A 20,452-nucleotide genomic window follows, 5' to 3' on the forward strand; every position below is an offset into this window, starting at 1 on the left:
ATAAAAAATGATTTGGCATGAAAGATGAGCGTAAATGCGCCAATTTTTTCCTTATTAATTCCATCGAGAGAGGTGAATAAGACGGTAAATTTTTGCGCTATTAGATGTCAATCGTGTCCGTTGCTCACCTATTAGGCTCAGTTATGTTTGACTTATTTTGACTGAACTTATATGATCTGAACTTAACTAAACTTATTTTATCTGAAATAAATTTTTTTTTTGTGTGAAAATGTCTGAAAATAACTATTTTTGCTGAATTTATATTATCTGAACTTAACTGAACTTAACTGAACTTATTTTATCTGAAATAAGTCAAAATAAGTAGAACAGAACAAAGCCTTTTTCGAAGCTTTCGATATTGACTTATGGTTAATCACCAACCGAATAAGTTTATTTTAGCTTTCGATATTAATCACCAACCGAATAGGTTAGGTTCCTCTTATATTTTAAATTTATTTTATTCCGTACATTAATTTTTTTTAAATATTTTGTGACTTCTGACAATGGTTTTGTCAATTATCAGAGTCAATTAACTGATTTAATCCCTACAGAATTTGGGCCCATTAGTAAGGTTGGTCTTTCTGATAAGTTAGCTATGTGGACCATGTGGTACCAGGCCCTACCAGCCCAAATGTACAGAGAAAGGGAAAACACTTTTTTGTATTCCTGATTTTTGGATTAAAACGATATTTACATTGAACGAAGACATTTGGAAAAGAACAATTAATCAAACAAGGATGAATTAAAAATTTAAAAATTGATTAGTTAAAACAAAATCATATTATTGGTAAACCTAACTTTAAGGTTAGTGTCATTTCCATTTTCAACTTTTCTTCAATATTTTATTCCAATTTGGTAACATGATTGATGCATATATACTTCATCAAAGACATGAAATTCCTTTGAGATCAGACTAGAGAGTAGATATGATTTAATTATTGACTATTGACTTTGACTAATTTTTTACAAAAAAAAAATGATTAAAATTGAGCTACAAGTCTACAACTAAAGAAATGGAACAAAAAATTGGATGGACAACAAAAAAATTGGCACTTTGAGAGCGATCATTTCCTTATTTTAAAAAGATATAATTATGTTGCATAAGAATCATGGAAATGAAATTACGTACGAGTATTTGGAATTTGCAAGAAATGTCTTACTTAAACCTTCAAATTTTTTAAATTTTATTTTTGATCGAATGAACTACAAAAAGGCAATAGAACTTACAAATTGGGATAGGGGATTCGAACCTGAGACATATCGTACACAGAACCTCAATCTTAACTGTACGCCAAAACTTCATTAGTACATTTATTGACAAAGCACAAGCCAACACTAAAAGAGAGTTTGACCATATATAAATTTCGATGGATTCAATCAACGTTAGACCAAATACAAGCTAGCACAATACTATACTACTAGCCTATTACTTTCTATTTTCTTTTCTATGTGAAGAATAAGTTCATAATACCTATTTTGACATCAAATGTTGTACAAGTATTCTATTTTACATCTCCTTTTGTTATAGACCTCACGTAGTGTTTTTGAGACGGAAACGTATGTGATTTCTTGTAAATAGAGGAGGTAGATGAGCATAATGTCAACGGCATAATTTTGGACACGATGCAACCTCTAATTTTTTATGATTAATTATTTACCGTATATTACAATCTGTAATGCCCTTGTGATTCATTTAAACCAAAAACAAAAACAAAAAAACATTCTCTTCCTAAATTTTAAAGATTATTTATTGTATATTAAAATCTCCTTGAACATGTTATCCCCTTCCTAATTCAATGTGTTATTTCAAAAGCGACAATTAATAAAAACTTATGTAAAACAATTTATGTATAAGACCAACTTATTATCAAATAATCCCTCCGTCTCTTTTTGTTTTTTACGTTTGGTATTTTTCACGTGTTTTAACGATTAATTAATTTGCATCGAGATTCCTCAATTTTTTTATTTAAACAAGATAAATTACGTTTATTTATAATGTTTTCACTTTTATCAAAATTGTGATGTTGGGAAATGAGAAAAGTTAATGACCCAATGAATTTAATTGGTTAAAATAATAATTGGACACAAATTTTAATAAAATACTACTCCGTAAGTCATTTATCTAATAATATAAAAGAAAATGTAAAGAACATTTTAAAATACCCAAAAAGGGAAAACGTAAAAAACAAAAAGAGACGGAGGGAGTAGTTGCATATGGGAGGTGATAAATCCAAGGAAATTTTTACTTCGTCCAAGGAAATCCACATTTTTTCAAAGTTGATTTCCTTGGAAGAAGTGAATTCTTCCTTGGATTTATCATTTCCCGTTGCATATTGGCATCAAATAATTATGTTCTATTAATTATATTTCCTACAAATAGTTTTCTCTCTAATCAAATAATTATAGTTTCTTATAACAGTTACATTTCATCCATCATATATTTATGTTTTTTTTAATGCTGACATCAACGGTCTTATGCATAAAACAGCCTCCTGAAATACCTTCTCCAATTTTAAAAGCAAAGTAGAAATTTATAAATCGTACGTTAGCTTTGTAAGAGTAATGTGTCAATGTGTCAAATAACAATGAACAAATGTCAATAAAACATAAATCCATATTTTAGACAAATATAAATGTCTATATCCATACATAACAACAACTCATTTCTATCTCTTTCATTCTACTTTTTTTTTTTTTTTTATCTAATCAAATTTCTCAATGTATGAGATGGGTAAGAAACCACACCACATAAATCCATGATATCAAAAACGAATAAACACTACAAAAATTATATGAATATTTTTTTTATATATAAAAAAATAGATGGAGCGTGTAAGAGTCGTGTTGCATTATATATTCTCATATTCTCCCATAAAATTTATTTATATTACACAAACAAACACATCTTACACCTTTACAGCCAGCCCATCTTACCAAACCCAAAATTCTATTTCCTACTCTTTTACACTTGGAACGTTCCGTACTATTATACTCTTACCTTCCTCACTCCTAACGATCATCGCCGCTCAATCTTCGTCTTCTTCCCTTTCTCAGAATCTCAGGTAATCATTTTCAATAAATACCCAAATTAATAAAAATAAAAACCCACTTTAAATTCAGTTCATACGTCTGAAATTAATGATTTGTTGTTGTCTTTCTCCCCGACAATTAAGCCTTTTTCTTCAATAATACTTGCTTCCATGGTGGGGAGATGTGAAAATTTTGCAGTGCTTTTTGTTTATTATTACTCATAAAGTTTTGAATTAATATAACCTTTTAAGGTGAAATGAAGAATTCGAGTAATATATATTGATTATACTAATTTGTGTATATGTTTTGTTTTGATTTCTGGGCAGTGGGGAAATTAAAGAAGATTGATTGGAGCGAATATTATCACTCTGGCCAAGATATCAGTGATCTCTCCTCAGTGGAGGGTGTGTTGTGTTCAAATCTTTGAAGCAGTTTGTTTTTCTTCTGTTTGCAAAACATTGGTTTGGCGATTACCCATTGATTATGGCTAATATTCAACATAACTAATCTTCTTCTTCCAAAACACAACACTTGAGATGTAAATCTTTCATTCGAGTTGAGGAGCATTGGTTTTGTTTTTGTTATTTTTTTCGCAATCTTTTCAACATCTTCAGAATTCAGATACTCAGAATTCAGATACCCAGAATACAGATTACCCAGAATACAGATACTCAGAATACAGAAACTATGGCAGTGTTGTTCAAATGCTTTTCCAAATTCATTGGAAGGAAGAAGAAGGTGAAGGTAATAGTTTAAGTTTATTTGATTATGCTAATTTGCTGTTGTAATGTCCTCTGTTTGCGAATTTGGAACTTGGTGATATGCGACATAGTATAAAACTAATCTTGACGCTCTGATACCATTTCAAAGGCTAAGTCAACCAAAAACTAAAGTTGATAGTTAAAACTCAAGATTAATTTTATACTCTGTCAAAAAGGTTAAGCTGATGGTTAAAGCCTCAAAAATTAGTTTTATACTCTGTGGAAAAAACTTAAGCTGACGGTTAAAGCGTCAAGATTAGTTGTATACTCTGTCAATGCCCCAAATTAGTTTTATACTCTGTCAAAAAGCTTAAACTGATGGTTCAAAGCATGAAGATTAGTTTTATACAATGTCAATATCAATATATGAAATATGAACATGTGATTACCCTTTTGTCTTTTTTGGGATGTTCTACCATTAGTTTGTGTAATGTCCTATACAAATTAGTCTCAAAAGTAATATGTGATTACCCTTCTGTAGGATGCAATTGTTTCTGACAATGGGGTTAGAACTCTGCAAGTGAAGGTGGAACACCCAATGAAACCTTCTGAAAACGTTGTTGATGATCTGAAATCAACTTCTTTTAGTGTCCCGGTGCCGTTTGATATTCCTGAGATTTCAACATGTGAGGTGAAACTGATGAACTCTGATTCCCCTGTTGAAGGGGATCAAGAAGAGGTGGCATATGAAGGTGAAGACGAACATGATGAGACGTCACTAATGAGCCGGGATAACTCTGATTCAAACCTTCAAGCTCGCGACAATATTGGTACTCCTAGGAATCTGAGTTTTCATCAGATTGGAAGTAGTCCATGTGCTGCTGAGGAAGATGATGTTGCTAAGAATAATGAGGAGATTATTGACACGGGCCGAAACGGGCATGTCAGTGACCCGGGTATGGCAAGGGAAGAAAAATGGGCTTCACCTAGGCTTTCACGTTCTTGCTCGAATATCGAGTCAAGGGAAGTCCTCAAAACAACACAGTCATTTAAGCAATTACAAGAACTATCAAACACAAATGAAAATGAAGCAAGGTCTCCTTGTTGCAGTCACTCATCAGCACTTACCCACCGAAGTGCAGACAAAGTGATGTTGAAGAAGCACTCTTACAGCCAAATCCTTCCTTCGAGGAGCAAGAAACTATGGTGGAAACTCTTCCTTTGGAGCCATAGAAACTTACAGAAACCAGAAATTGCTTCTAAAACAAGAGTATCATCCCTTCTTCTTGCTTCTGTTAACCAGCAAGGTGGGTACTCATCTGATACAATGGAACCAACTCGAGTTAAACAGCTTAAGAAAGTGGAATCAACAGGTTCATTTTCTGAACAATGCAGCAGTTACAACAAGAGTAGTCATGAAGAAGACAATAATAACGGATTAGAGGGTAGATTTTCAGGGTTATGGCCTCAGAATCAGTGGGTTGCTTTCTCAGGGGAGTCATCTTCTTTAAAGAGGGTAGATGATTGGGTGAAAGACCTTGAGTTTCAACCTGCAATATCTGCTCTTGAAGAAGGGAATGTTGTTGATGATGATGATGAGCAAATTGTGTTCCCATCTTCTCCAAAGGTTGATGATTCAGTAGTGAAGAATCCAACTCATTTTCCCAGACATAACAGCAAAATCAATTTAACAGAGGAACTACTGCATGCTAACAGTGTGATTCAGTCTCTGAATTCTTCCTCAACTGTGGCTCATGTATCAGGAATGGGGTTGAAAGTTATCCCCATTATTTCACATTTCTCGAGTCTTCGTTCAATCAATTTATCCAATAACTCAATAGGTAGTAACTTGTACCAAAATCTTGTTTCGGATAGAGTGATAGAAACACTGACCAAAAAAGATCTGTTTTTTCATTTTACTGTGTTGTTTGTTTTGCAGTTCAAATCACTCAAGGATCGCTCCCAAAGGGTCTTCATGTCCTCGACTTATCCAGGAACAAGATCACTACTATTGAAGGATTAAGGGAGTTAACCAGATTGAGGGTACTCGATCTCAGCTACAATCGGATCTCACGCATCGGACATGGTAATATTATCAGTAATCTTTTGCTTCATTCACACCATTTTTTTTGTATATAAGGAGTGATTCACAGTACTAGAACTGGGAATGGGTTGGGTCGGAATCAGATCAACCCATTTATGAATGGATAGATTTTTCCAAACCAACCCGACCTGTTTACTTAAACGGGTTGAGATTAAATGGGTTGATAATTTCAACCTAATCCAACCTGATTATAAAGGGTTAACCTGAACTTGACCCGTTTAAGTTTTTTTCTCCGTTTTAAGTGTAAATTGACTTGAATTTATAACTAAAGGAGTAAAGGGATCATTTTTTTCGAGGAAAATCTCATTGAAATAAAACTAAAACTACAATATGTACAGAGTTAGAGAAAAATAATTATTAGATGTTGCTAAATGTTAATTTAAGTTTTTTACATTTATAATATGTAAAAAGCTAAAAATACCCAAATTTTATTTTATTTTCATGTGGGTTGACCTGACACAATTAGTTATATGGGTTAAGCGGGTTGATTTCGGGTTGAAAATTTCAGCCCAATCCATTTAATTAAACGGGTTGAAAATCTTGACTCAACCCTTTTTTCCGTTTAAGTGTCCTTCACTAAAAGGAACTTTCATGCTAGTTTGGTTGGCCGGGGACAATTGCGAGGTCACTGACGACCACAAGAAAACAGACAGAGTGGCGTGACCCGTTTAAGTTTCTTTTTTCCATTTAAGTTTAAATTGACTTGAATTTATAACTAAAGGGATCGTGTTTTTTCGAGCAAAATCTTATTGCAAAAATACTACTCCGTATTACTCTAATATGTATAGAGAAAGAAAAATAAGTATTGGATGTTGCTAAATGTTAGATTAAGTTTTTCATACTTATAATTTGTAAAAAGCTAACTATATCCAAAATTAAATTTTTTATGGGGGTTGACCCATTTAAGTAAACGGGTTGAAAATCTTAACTCAACCCTTTATACTGGATTGGATTCAGGTTGGGTTGGTGGGTTGGGTCAGCTTTTACTTTTCCCAGCTCTAATTCACATTGTTGGTTAAAATGATCAGGACTTCCAAGCTGCTCCCTACTTAAGGAATTGTACTTAGCCGGCAACAAAATAAGCGAAGTCGAGGGGCTACATAGGCTGTTAAAGCTAACTGTTCTTGACCTTAGCTTCAACAAAATAACCACAACCAAGGCTCTAGGTCAGCTTGTTGCCAACTACAATTCATTACTCGCACTCAACATTCTGGGAAATCCGATACTCAGCAACCTAAGCAGTGACCAGCTTAGGAGAGCAGTTTGCGGACTTCTATCTAAACTAGCATACCTTAACAAGCAACCTGTTAATCAGCAGAAAGCTCGAGAGGTTTCAATGGATATTATTGCTAAATCTTCATCAAGAAGCAATAGTTGGAACGCTCGTAGGAAGTCTGTGAAGAAGACGGGTCAAGGTGGGTCGATGTTGTCTGGCAGTGTAAGGAGCAACGCGAGTGTTCGGCAGAGAACCAGGAATAAGGCGAAAAGGGAAGGGAATCAGCAGTCAAGGTTGAAGATAAGGACTACTACTACTACTACCAGTTGAATGAAGAGGAAGATACTGATTTTGATTCAATTGTGTATAAACATAAGCTCAAGAATGGTTCCTTGTTGGTTTTGTGTCATTGTTTGTCTTCAATTTCTTCAAAATAATGCAACTCCGCCATTTTTCGGGGTGGTTTACATGATGTTTTACCTTCAAGAAAAGCTTCATTGCATGGAAGATGACTGTATTTTTCATTGGTGGCATGGAAAAAAGCAAGCTTTGAATTAATTTATGTAAACCTGCACTTAATTGATCTCAAATAGACACAAAGATGCTAATGAAAATGCAAGTTTCTATCCAAGTACAACTCTATTATGGCAGATTTTCAAAAGGAAAACTGAAAACAAGAGATCCTCAGTTGAATTCAAATCTATTTTGATATCTGTGCATTACACAAGGTAGACCTGATAGAAAGGTAGGCCGGGAGGGGCTCGGGTCGGGCCACAACAAAAAAATCTGCCCATTAGGTCGCCCATGGGCGGGCAAGACATCCTGCTGAAATTTTCTGCCCAAGCCGTGCTGTTTTTGGCCAAAATAGCTGTATTTTCGGGCGTGCCTAATTTTATAACTAAATTTTCAATTTGAGTAGTCCAAAACCCGTCTCAAAAATTAAAAATCAGACCAGGCCTGAAAACAGGCCTAAATGTTCTGTCCAAAACCATCTATTTTTCGGGAGGGTTGAGCCTGACCAGCGGCCCGGGCTCGTGATGATCAGGTATACACAAGGCAATACAACATTTCAGATCATGCTCAAAAAATTCTATCAGACTGAAGTTCAGAAACTAGCAAGAAATCGCCATGGCGGAACCAACATTCAGAGATATAAAATCATTCAAACAAACACATCATTTGCTTGAGAAACACAAACACAGAACACAGTTTTAAGTGATTAGCTAAATAAAATCTATTGATCTTCCAAAATTTCAAGCCAAACACCATAAGTTCAAAACTTCTTTTTGTCATTAAACCTTTCTGAAAACTTCAGTATACAAAAATTCATGTTACAGACTTACAGTTGACACCTAAAATCATCTAAGAGTATCCAATTACCCCATCTTAATTTCTCGCTTGATCAAGCTCAATTCGTCACCATCATTCATTCATACTGTCGCAACACAATTCATCAGGATGCTGCATTTGAGCAAACTTATACAATCTCTCATTAAAATCAACCTGAGGATCTTTCTGAATCAAATTCCCATCTTCATCATACCCATCATTAAGAAAAACAACCCAATTCATCTCAGTACCAGCCAAATAAAACGCCCTACCCTGTTTCTTAAGCATCTGATAAGTATGTTTAGTAAGACTAAACTCTTCCTTAAACTCCACTATATGATGAATTGAACCTTTCTTCTCCAATGTCAAGCTCAAAAACTCATGTATAACTCCAACCCTGTATTTCTCACCCTCCAAACTCGAAAGTTCATGCTTCCACCCATCTGAATATGGTGAAACTAATGGCAATGTATTCAACAAATTCAACCTTCTCACATCATCTTCCTCCAAATCCAATTCCTTCCCATGTTTTACAGGAAATTTAAATGCCCTCTTTACCTTCTCTTCATCAACCATGAACTCCTTCTCTAATGCGCTAATTGCCAATGCTGGGTCCCACCTCACCAGCTGGAGTATTCTACTTCCGTCATCCCCATTTACAACACGAAAATCATCGGAAAATTTCAACACCCAATCTCTGAAATTCTCAGGAACACCAAACAATGACCTACAATGGTAGATCTTACTTAACGCCATTCTTTTATCCTTTGACATCATTAACAGCTTCTTCACGACTTTCACCCTCTCTAATTCCATGGATTCCATGATTTTTACCTCCTCCTGGAGTAAATTCTCCATGAATTCGGTAAAACCCAACCACATTTTGTTGTTATCGTGGCGGTAAATTTCGAAGATGAGGGGGTGTTTGGCGACGAACTTGTTGATCTTTCTACCACGGGGGAAACCCAGTTCGCGGTAGAGTTTTCCGGCGTCATCTAAACGGAGGATATGCTCGGGTTGTTTCGCGAGAAATTGTTTAGATCGGGTGAGAAATCGGAAGGAATTATCACGATTGACGAGATTTTCGAAGTGGGTGTTAAAGGAAGAAGGGTGTTGAACGGAGGTGTTACGAGGGCTGGGTTTCTGGCGTTTTTTCTTGAATTTTTTGGGGGTTTTTGTGATTAGAAAAGAGGTTGAAAATGGGGAAGTTTGGAGGAGAGAGAAAATGGGGGGTTTGATTTTGGAGAGAGAGTAGGGTTTAAGGGAGTGTTTGGTTATGGCGGTGAAGAGGTGTTTCCAAGCCATGGATGGAGGTTTTGGTGGCGGTGATTTGGTGGTTTCTGGGGTTTTAGGGAGGAGTGAAATGAAGAAATTGGGGAAGAAAAAAAAATTGGGGGAAAGTGAAAAAAAGTCCGACCTGCCGGAATCGAACCAGCGACCTAAAGATTATCTGCAAACTACTACAGTCTTCCGCTCTGCCAACTGAGCTAAGGTCGGATGTTGATTAAGAGCTACTAAATTAATTAATCATACAATTGCAATTTAGAAGTTGGGAATTAAATTCTACTTGTATTTTGAATTTTGCCTTGGTACATCATCCTACACCTTACATCCCTAAAAGATTACCTTGTACTCCATATTTGTTTTTGGGTGTCGGTTTAAGTTTGTTTCATACCTTAAATGATAAAATTTTCCACTTGTTTTCTCTCTATCTCTCTCCTCATGTGCCCAAAGATAAGTTAATTCCCAAAATTTTTATTGACGGGAATTAATAAAATGCAATATTGACGGGAATTAATAAAATATTTATCTATGAAGCAATTTTTAGAGACAGATGGAATACATAATTCGAAAAAAAAGTTAGTACTTGTAATTGAGTGCTTAGGAAGATGGTAATCATGGGATCGGATCATTTGACTTGGAGATACAAGTATTAGACATTTTACATAAAAATAACAAGAATAAAATTACTACTCCCTATGTATTTATTTAAGAGATACACTTGCCTTTTTCGGCCGTATTTATTTAAGAGATACACTTGCCATTTTTAGTAACTTGTCAACCCCACCATCTAATTAAATAATATATCTACCCCCACCCCCACCCCTCACTCCCTAAAATGACATGGTCCCCACTTGTTTTTCTTATTAAAATATCTACTCAACCCCATTTGTTTTATTACTTTATTTCATTCAATTCTTTTTCTTAATACCCGTGCCCGGCCAAGTGTATCTCTTTAATAAATACGGAGGGAGTACCATCTAACTTAATCGTGTAACTCAACTGGCTTAAATTCTACTTTGTATAATGTGGAGGATATGATTGATTGTGAGGAGTTGTTTGTGGAGGTATGTTATGGCTTCATCATATTGATTGACATCTGAAACCAATCAATATTTTGCCTTTGTCTGTTGAATAATTATGATTTTACATGTAACAGAAATGATATATTCTAGGGTTATTTCATGAACTGACTCTGAGATTTAACAAAAATCGCGAACTACTTTCATGTTTTCTGAAATGTATCAAATGCCCCTGTGATTTGCGAAAATGTATCAAATTGACCCAATGACGGTCACTAAATCAATTGGCAATCTCTCATGTATGTTCTTATGTTGTTGTCTATGATTATGTTACAGAAGCATTAGAAGAATTGAAGAATTTAAATCGTGCTAGGAAAGCACATGCTTCAACAAGATTAAATGTTGTTGGTCACAAATCACAACATCAAATAATGACATGTGATGTGATTATGCTAGAGATAAAAGGTCCTACAAACCAAACACATGCATTTTATTTTCTAAAAACAAAGACAATCCATCTTTTTTGAAATTACTCCATTAAAAGAGAAACAATAATAAAATCGACATGATTTTACAAGCTACCAATTTCTATTGATGATAAACACTTTACTTTAGTTATTGATTGAAAAATACAGCTAACAGACTTTGTATATAGGCCATGATTTTCTAACTACATTCACTTTACATTTAAGAATATTCCTATCATATTGGGGACGACATTGAATTGAAACATGTACATTTCATATACTTTGGTTAATTTCCTTTTTATATACTACGCATGCCTTTGAGGAATTGAGTGTCTTTTCACTTGTGCCGTTAAATGTATGGTAACGCGAAATGGGCTAACTCTCGGCGATAGCTACATCTACCCACATTCACCCATATTTGAAATACTTATTGAAATTTTTTGTTGTTGCCGAGTTACGTCTCGTTAACTACTAAGGATCTATCCACATTCACCCATATTTGAAATACATATTGAAAAAAATTTGTTGTTGCCGAGTTACGTCTCGTTAACTACTAAGGATCTACCCACACTCACCCATATTTGAAATACATACTGAAAAAAATTATTGTTGTCGAGTTATGCCTCGGTAACTACTAAGGATCTACGCACGTTCACCCATATTTGAAATACATATTGAAAAATATTTGTTGTTGTCGAGTTACGTCTCGTTAACTACTAAGGAGTGTTTAATGCATTTGGCTAAAGGCGTGTTTGGTGGCAGCTTTTGGGGGTAGCGGATAATGTTTTGACTTATTCACGCTACTTGTAAAATTGTAAGTGTTTGGCACGGTAGCGGTTGAATAGCTTTTGTTAAACGTTAAAATTAATAGCGTTCAAAGGTAACTGATACTCCGTAACATTTTATAAATTTGCTGTAAAATTTTAAACAATTAGTATATATAGCCTTTAATGTAATTTTCAATGTCAACCACTAATTTACCGAACACTCATACTAGTTAGCCGTTACTTTAACGGCTAACTGCTACCCGTTAATATTCACCGATATCCGCTACTATTCAACAACTACACACTACTCAATTGTTACCCACTACCGATAGTTATGTCGAACAAGAAAGTGAGGATAGGTTTAGTTTTTCTCCCTAATTTTCGCTATGTTATGGACTCGAGGCTTCAAACGGGTTCCCATGATCCGTGGGCTATCTATCCAATTAACGATGTCACCCCTTCCCGCCCAAGGAGGAACTCTAAGTCTCAAGTAACTTATGTCCAAAATGAACGCAAATGACTCTTATTGATTCTAAAGTGCACCGTATAACGCCAGGACTAGCCTAAACCGATGCCGAGTTTTGGTTCAACATGTCATTAACAACTACTGATCAACTATTTCTGTAACACACAGGAAATCTGATCTGATTCAGAAGCTGACCATATCAGAAACTAAACATCAGCAAAAACCATAACTATATGGTTTGATAATTCTTCAAAATATACCATTCAACAAGTACTCCCAACTTTTGTGTAACAAGACTTGCATATTACTAAATGAATTCCTTTTAAATAAAGCTTTCTACAATGAATATATACTGCCGCAGTATCATATATACTGCGGCAGATGCTCTTTGCTTATTCTGCTAGTCCGTATAACTTTAAAAAAAACCGAGACAAAAGAGTACAGAACGCATTTTTTTTCACCCTGTACTTGAAATTAATGCCTCAAATCGCGTAATTACAAGGGCCCTATAAGTTGCCTTTGGCTTCAAACTAATGATGAAAATATATTGTATACTGAGCTTTTCTCTTCTTCTTGTTCCAAAAACCTGTTGACTTTTGAATCTCTCTCTATTTTGACTTTGTGTCGTGGTATAATGAATCAATGTTTTAATCACAAGTAGCTAACCCTTAAGAAGGCTTCATAGTCGTTGACTTTTGAATCTCTCTCTATTGACTTGTGTGCCTCTTGAAGAAAGGCTTTTGGCAGACGAAGAGCTTCTCGTCGTTGTTACTCTCGATTTCGATAACTCGAGCTTCCCATTTGAGTCGTGCTACAAGCGGTCTCATAGACTCGATTATGGTTGCTTTGTCTCGGAAAATTGCCCATCCCTGAGCCAATATATACTCTATGTTAGCTTCCTTTTTACAAAATGGTGAGCAAAAAATAACTTTTCAAATGAAAATTGATTATAACAAAAAATAAATACTACTTTAGATACCTCGGGTCGAAGAATTCGATCAATCTCAACAAAAATATCAAAAGTATTACATCTGCGCTGGGAACCTTCTAGAGTAAGGAGACCATCAGCATGCACCATGTCGTAAGTTCGAGGGTATGTTGGAAATGCTTCACACCTACACATGAAGAAACCACAAACTCTTCAGTAAATGGTCACGTAATGCCCACTATGGTTAAAAGTAGTGGCTAAAAAATCTGAAGCATCCAAAAAATTGAGCAAATCTATCTTCTATTATCTTGACAACTGACATGCATCATGTCTCAATAACAATTATCACCTTTTCCCTATTCTATAACAGTTAAAACTTAAAAGTTTAACCCTGATTGTTAAGGGTATAATCTACATGTGAGAATTGGACTAATTATCCCACATTGGAGAAATAGAGAGAGATTGACTGACATATAAGATTGGTGGAGTTACTCCACGTATCACCAATTGGTTTTAGGATGGGACACTCTATTTGGTTTTGGCTCCCAACCCACTCCCGGGAACAGATTTCGAGTCCATTCTCTGCACATTGAATACACCGGGTAGCCAAAATAGTGCACCGGTTATAAACTGACACCATCAAGATTCATTACTCTTTTTTTTTTTTTCCTTTTCAGTGTCTTGGTCCCAATTCAAATCCGTTATAGCATTTCTCTTTGATTTTTGCCAATTTCGATTTTGGTGGAAAAGATTCATTACATCTCCAGAAAACCGGTGTGGTAATACCTTCTTTTGTACTCCGTACATTCCATGCACTAAATGTACAAATTGGTAGAAATATGCAATTATATTAACACTGATATCAGAAGTCCTACTCGGTAAAAGTAGGCAGCCTCAACAATGGCATTTGGGAGTAGATAATACAGCGAATTTTCAGGTGAGCATAAGTTGATACTTACCAGTCATGCTAACAAATATCAACTCGAGTATAAGGGTTCACAAATGAAGAAGGAAAGTAAATTTTTCGTACTTACCAGTCATGCAATACACCAACATAACCTCTGTCCAGAATCAAGGGAAGGTAGTTGGGACCGCTTGTAGGTACAACATTCATGACCCACACAGATTTTCCAGTATCCAGTAAAGCAGCATTAAAACCACCGAACCGAGCATTCATGTCTAGCACATTTCTAAGCATGTTGTAAGGTGGAGAAGGGTCCTCATCACCAGGTCGTTTTGGATGGTCTGAGAAGATCAAAGGTGAGAGAAGAGTCCAATAATCACGGATTGCGGAGTTCCATGTTGAACTATCTTCAGCCAAGTCCTCTGGATGAAGTCCTAGGGAGTCAAACTTGTGTGTCAACAACTAATTGTAATAAGAATGAAAGCTGAAAATAACCGTCAAGGCTCCGTTTGGTTTGGTGTAAAACATTCTCAGTGTAAAATGATTTTCCATGGAAAATATTTTCCAAGGGAAAACACAATTCCAAACTAGTTTTTTCTTTTGTTTGGTTCCTTCAAGGAAAATGGGGATAAGATGGTGAAGATTAAGGCTCTGTTTGGTTTGGTGTAAAACGTTTTCATTGTAAAAATGATTTTTCATGGAAAACATTTTTCAAGGGAAAACGCAGCCCCAAACTAGTTTTGTTTTGTTTGGTTCCTTAAAAGAAATCGGGATAAGATGGTGAAGATTGAGGGGAAGAAGAGAGAGGGAGGTCAGGAGGGAATGTGGAAAAATGGTTTTCCTCCTTTTCAAACAGAAAAGGTTTTTCCACCTTTGAGGGAGTTATGGAAAATTGTTTTTCCATCCCTTGCCAAACCAAACAACGTAAAGTGATTGAAAGGGAGAAATCGTCTTTCATGAAAACGTTTTTCACTCTACCAAACAGAGTCCAAATGAAATCGAAATCTTCATCACATAAAAGCAAAGTCAAGATAATACCATGAGGTTGAAGTTCCTTTCTGTTCATTTTGGCCCGAGATGGCCAAGTTGACTTTGCCTCAATGGGAAGCCAACGGCTGCTATGAGTTCCACCAATGCACTTTTGGAGCGGGCGGTAATATGCAGATTCAATATCTTGACCTTTGCTGCACACAGATGGGCCCGAACCCGGTTTCCTGAAATTTAAGCAATTCACGACATGTCACGTATTACCACCCTAGAAACTGCAAAATAATGCTTGTCATAGAAGCAGGTTTAAATGACTGACCTAGAAAAATAGCAACTCCTTTTGGTAGTCTTCTTCCACACAACAGTTTCATCCTGTTGGGATAGCAATTCCCAACATAGATTCTCAGTGAATTCATGAACAAGATTCCATCTTTTCTGATTCACTTTATTGCGGGCATTGGTAAGAGGTGAAGTCCAGACAAAATATCCGCCGGGTCTCAAGACTCTATCAGCCTCAACTAAGAATAAACCATCTGCATGAATTGAAATTTTTCATATATCAAACAAACTTTGACATCAAGCTAGCAAAATAAAAAATATGTTTCCATAACGTGCGTCTTTATTTTCTTGCAAGCACTGGAAAATTTCATAGCTAGTCTTAATATCAATTCTTCCAAAATATTCTAAAAGGAGGCATGAAAATGATCCAATAGGATGCGAACAGAGCAGTCTAAGAGCATGTTTGGTTTGAATTTAGGAAAGGAAATGGATTGGAAACATTTAAGAAAGATAAATGGTAATATTGAGTGTTACCATTATTTGTTGTTTGGTATACTCAAGGAAAGCAATCTCTTGTATCGAATTAGTGATTGAGGAGGATAACACTTTGTTACCTCAAGGTTAGCAATGGTAACAAATTGGTGGTAATGGTTAACCCTTCGGAAGTGGAACGTATTATCCATCTCTCATACCAAACAGTACGCAATGGAATTAGTTAATTGATTCCATTTCCATCACTTAAAAACTCTATACCAAACATGCTCTAAGAGTTTCTTCTTGCAGAATCCAAATGGAAACGTTAAAGAAACATAATTAGCTCTTACATATATATAAGTTAAGACCAGGTACGTACCCTTCAAATCCCAGTCAATGCCACAACGCGCACAGTGCAGCATGTCATAAGAAAGAGACGGATATGGCAACTGTTTAGTAGTGAAGGAACCGATCATCGCCGGTAAACCTCTTTCAAGTGTGAGTTGTACTTGGCTACCTGAAGCTTCATAAGGCGCAATACACATGGTCAGTAACTCTTTTGAGAAGAGATGCGCTCCAAACGTACCATATCCACATCCTATATCTAGGATATTTCTCACCTGCACCAGAAAAACGATGCTTCATGCTTCATGATTATAGAATAACTTGGGATTATAAAGGCTTATTTCAAGGATTACAAAGTACATAATGATTTCTTATTATTTTGAAGAAAATAAAATCTAATATAAGTTTGTCAATGGATAATACAGGAAAGAAATTAAACAGAAGAGCGTGAAGTATTCACATTGCTAGCTTAAAAGTACATCAAAAAACGCCTCACCGTGTTTAGATTCTAAGAAAATTAATATATAGAACCAAAAAGATCGTGTAGTATACATCAATCCATTTCCAGCAGTGTAAAATGATTCACTATATCTTTTTTGTCTTAGGATTACGATGCACTAAATCAAATTGGCTCATTAATACTTCACATATCTTATTAATCGTGAAGGAGAAATTAAGGAATCACGAGCCCTATTATTGAAGACTTGATTCTATACAAGTTAATTATGGCATAATAAAATAAACTGAATGTGAATTCCATGCACAAACCTTAACATATACTTCTATACCTCTATGCATTTTGGGGGGTATGGGGACAATATGGAAGTATGATTAAACCAAAAAAGAAGATTGCTTACCCCTGCTTGTTTAAAATGGGAAGAACTTCTTAACCCAATCATTTCTGCAATTTGGTGCGAGTAATCCTCAATGTTATCAGATGTAAGTGAATCAGAACGGAAAGAAATCTGTTCTTCCTCTAACATCATCATCCTATAAACAAAACCAGAAGATTGATCAACAACAATGAAGCACAAACCTAAACTCTATGTTTCAAACAATTGAAATGGGGGTATGTTTCAGACTTTCAGTTCACCTTTTGGTCAAGCTTCCAGAAGAAAGAACTTCTTGAGCAGTAATCTTAACATTAGCAACCCAAATCACATCTTTACCAGTAGGCCATCGAAGAGGTAACTTATAGTTCTTTGGAGAAGAAACCAAGCAATTTTGCTTCAAACTATGCGCACAAAGACGATCATATTCATCACCATCAGCATAACCTAATGCAGAACTTTCCGAAACATTGTAACACGGCACGAAATTCTCATATTCCCCCGAACAGAAGTCTAATTCTCTCAATTTCGCCGGACCTTGAGAAAGTTCACTGATTGCTGTAAGATCAAACACAAGCTGTTCCTGCAACCTCCTATAACTATGGTAAATGTGACCTCTTGATGATGTAGTAATTGAAATTGTCCACCAAAATGACCCGGTTAAAGCAAGAATCACTATGAGAACTAAACTGATTCTGAGTAGAAGTAAGGTTAACTTGTGCCGAGTTCTTGGACTTCCACCATTGAATAACTCTGTTGTGAAACCGTTTTCATTTACAACCAACTTTGAAGGAGGGAAATGTAATTTTACTGATGAATGGCTTTGGTCTGATAAAGAACGACTTGCTCGAGTTTCATCTTTTTCGGGTTTTTCTTTCATTTGTGAGTTCTGGGAATCATGATAACCATTGTTGCTACCGACAGAAAGTCGTCGTTGATCACCAGATATGCCTCTATGGAGAGGCCGTGACATTTTTATACTGAAAGTTTATCCTACAATGGCAGCTTTTCGGACTTCAGAACAAATCCAGATTATAAACAAATTAAGTCAAAATTATTTCAATGGGTGGCAGCAAGGTATGAGAACAACAATTGAATAATGGAATAATAGCAGATCTAATTAAACAAATTCAGTCATAGATTATAAACAAATTAGTCAAAATTATTTCTTCTTTACAGAGACAAAACAAAGTGGAGTTCAGATTCTGGTGTTTATTGTGAATGAAACAATAATTGTGAATGATTTAGGTATGCTTATCATTTCTAATAATCAGCTTAAACAAGAAGCTTCACCGACACACTCTACTTCAGTTCACTCATACTAAAACAAAAATAAAAATTAAGATCAACACTAATTGAATGAACCCAGAAAATATTAATTCATTCAGGAAAAAACCCATTGTGATTGACCCACTACTTAACCAAAACATAGTTCAATTGAAATTCATACTAATGCAATAATTGAAATTTCCCAGAAAAATCAAAATGAATTTTTTTTTTAAAGAATCAAACAAGATCAGCTTAATATTATTCCAGAATACTAATGTCTAAGCAGAAAAGGACAGATTATTCTGTAAACAAAATAGAAAAAAAGTACCTGAGAATTTGAAGTTTGAGCCAGTTGAGCAGAAATGAAAGGGTAAAAAAACCCAGAAATTCAAAATTTGCGATTTTTCTTCTTCAATCTTTCCCTCTTTAATTGTTTTCACTAAAGTGGAAATCCAGCAAACCCAGAAAACCAGGAATCAGAAAAACAGATTTCTTTGATGAAAAGAAGTCGTTAGAGAATATATATAGTGACTGAGTAATTACAAGAAAAACAAAATCTAAAGAAACGCAAACTTTATTAGTACTAAGTTTTAATTACTACACTACTCACTTTCCTATCACCTCTGCAATTACTATTGTTGTGCAAAAGAAGCACTACATGCTTTGCATTTAATGCTCTATCACCATTAATAAATAAATAAATTAAATAAATTCAGCTCCTTTTTCCTCTTTATAAATTTTTATTATATTGTGTGTGAAAACTGAAATTTTGAGTCCCAATTTATACGCGCTATCCAAATAATAGTATGACAGGGAAAGAAAGGGGGGATCTGCAATAATAATAATGATGCAAAACAATTTTAAAAATCAAAAATTGAAAATGCCCATTTGTTAAAGAAGTAAAAATGAAGTGGAATTTACAATACCCAGATGGAAAAACTAGCAGAAGATGGGTTTTTAGAGAGAGAAACAGTGAAAGTTCTCAGCTTTTTTTTTCAAGTAAAAATGGAAAAAGGGGGAATTTTATTTGTTTATTTCTGGCTCTAATTAATTATAAGTTAATTTAATGACTCGGGATTAGCTTAAGGTCACTTTTCTTTGAACCTGGGTTATGATTTTCTGTGGGACAGAATTTAATGAGCATTAATTAGTAAAATCAGGATAAATTAAGCAAAATTAGTATAAAATTAAATAGATCTGTTAAACTTACCGGAATTGATATTGACACCAATAATCTTTTATTTTCCCGGATTTGCCGCTCAATTTTATATACTCGTAGCAGTAAAAGTAATCGGCTTTTTGGAGAATTTTACTGGTGAAGGCTGAAGAAGATGAAGAAGACTACCTTTTTGTGTAAAAAGATAAAAATGTACAATAATCTTACTCTATTATCCACTGAATTTTGGAAAGAGCCAATATAACTATTAACTCACGTGAGTTTTTAAATGCTAATTTTATCCACTAACAATATTTATAGGGGTACTACACTACTACTCCATGTCTCCGCTATTTAAACTTTGTTTTATTCCAGTTATTTTGTTTAAACTTATAAATAATACGAAGTACAAAGTATATTGTACATTTTGTTTGGTGGCCGATAATGAACAGTGAAAGTTGGATAAATATCAAGTGTTATTTGGCGATAACAAACTAACAATCCCTACAAACACCTGCCTAAAATAATGTAGTTACTTATATGCCCTTACTCACCACCACCATCACACACTTACCACCAATACCATGACTCAGCGCCACCAGCCACCACTCACCACCAACATTGCCGAAAATATTTCAAAAATAAAATCTAACCGGTATCAAAAATTTCAGTGATACCGATATACCATGGTCATATTTGGTGGTGTACAACCAAAATCTTCGAATGTACCAAAGAATTTTAGTTTATTTTTTCTCAATATTATCTAGGGATCTCTAGTACCATGGTACTACCATCACGAAATAACGTTACTAAGATGGTAGTATATGATATTATGATCCCTTGGCATTGTACTACTGATATTCACGATAATGCTTGAGCATCCCGATAGGTAGTCCT

The 20,452-nt window shown here is 35.1% G+C and overlaps 3 protein-coding genes and 1 non-coding gene across 10 annotated transcripts; 1 reads left to right on the forward strand and 3 right to left on the reverse strand.

Annotated features, from left to right (window-relative positions):
• The first annotated feature begins 2,729 nt into the window (after nt 1–2,729).
• LOC110775820 (uncharacterized) lies at nt 2,730–7,523 on the forward strand. The gene is made up of 5 exons (XM_021980445.2): nt 2,730–3,062; nt 3,357–3,774; nt 4,273–5,572; nt 5,671–5,817; nt 6,864–7,523. The coding sequence occupies exons 2-5, from the start codon at nt 3,718–3,720 to the stop codon at nt 7,379–7,381; spliced, it is 2,022 nt and encodes a 673-aa protein (XP_021836137.2). The 5' UTR covers nt 2,730–3,062; nt 3,357–3,717; the 3' UTR covers nt 7,382–7,523.
• A 737-nt stretch (nt 7,524–8,260) lies between these two features.
• Nucleotides 8,261–10,101, reverse strand: LOC110780897 (protein WHAT'S THIS FACTOR 1 homolog, chloroplastic-like). Its single transcript, XM_021985191.2, has one exon. It carries the CDS (start codon nt 9,683–9,685, stop codon nt 8,474–8,476), a length of 1,212 nt encoding a protein of 403 aa, XP_021840883.1. The 5' UTR covers nt 9,686–10,101; the 3' UTR covers nt 8,261–8,473.
• TRNAY-GUA (transfer RNA tyrosine (anticodon GUA)) lies at nt 9,792–9,877 on the reverse strand. Its single transcript is given in 2 exon segments — nt 9,792–9,827; nt 9,841–9,877. It is a non-coding gene; the product is annotated as a tRNA-Tyr (tRNA).
• A 2,495-nt stretch (nt 10,102–12,596) lies between the features above and the next one.
• On the reverse strand, nt 12,597–19,878 carry LOC110775484 (probable pectin methyltransferase QUA2). Of its 7 annotated transcripts, none has more exons than XM_056837852.1 (10): nt 19,610–19,878; nt 18,728–18,838; nt 17,394–18,123; nt 17,158–17,290; nt 16,335–16,575; nt 15,522–15,735; nt 15,254–15,429; nt 14,346–14,649; nt 13,363–13,498; nt 12,597–13,252 (listed from the first exon to the last, which is right to left on the reverse strand). In XM_056837852.1, exons 3-10 carry the CDS (start codon nt 18,101–18,103, stop codon nt 13,091–13,093), a joined length of 2,076 nt encoding a protein of 691 aa, XP_056693830.1. In that variant the 5' UTR covers nt 18,104–18,123; nt 18,728–18,838; nt 19,610–19,878; the 3' UTR covers nt 12,597–13,090. The 7 variants fall into 7 exon arrangements, with proteins under 7 accessions (XP_056693830.1, XP_021835914.1, XP_056693832.1 ...); XM_021980222.2 differs by having other exon boundaries at nt 17,394–18,135; nt 19,610–19,835; XM_056837854.1 differs by having other exon boundaries at nt 17,394–18,144; nt 19,610–19,802.
• Between the last annotated feature and the right edge of the window lie 574 nt (nt 19,879–20,452).

This window comes from Spinacia oleracea, chromosome 2 (assembly GCF_020520425.1).
Source record: "Spinacia oleracea cultivar Varoflay chromosome 2, BTI_SOV_V1, whole genome shotgun sequence".
NCBI classification, from domain to species: domain Eukaryota; kingdom Viridiplantae; phylum Streptophyta; class Magnoliopsida; order Caryophyllales; family Amaranthaceae; genus Spinacia; species Spinacia oleracea.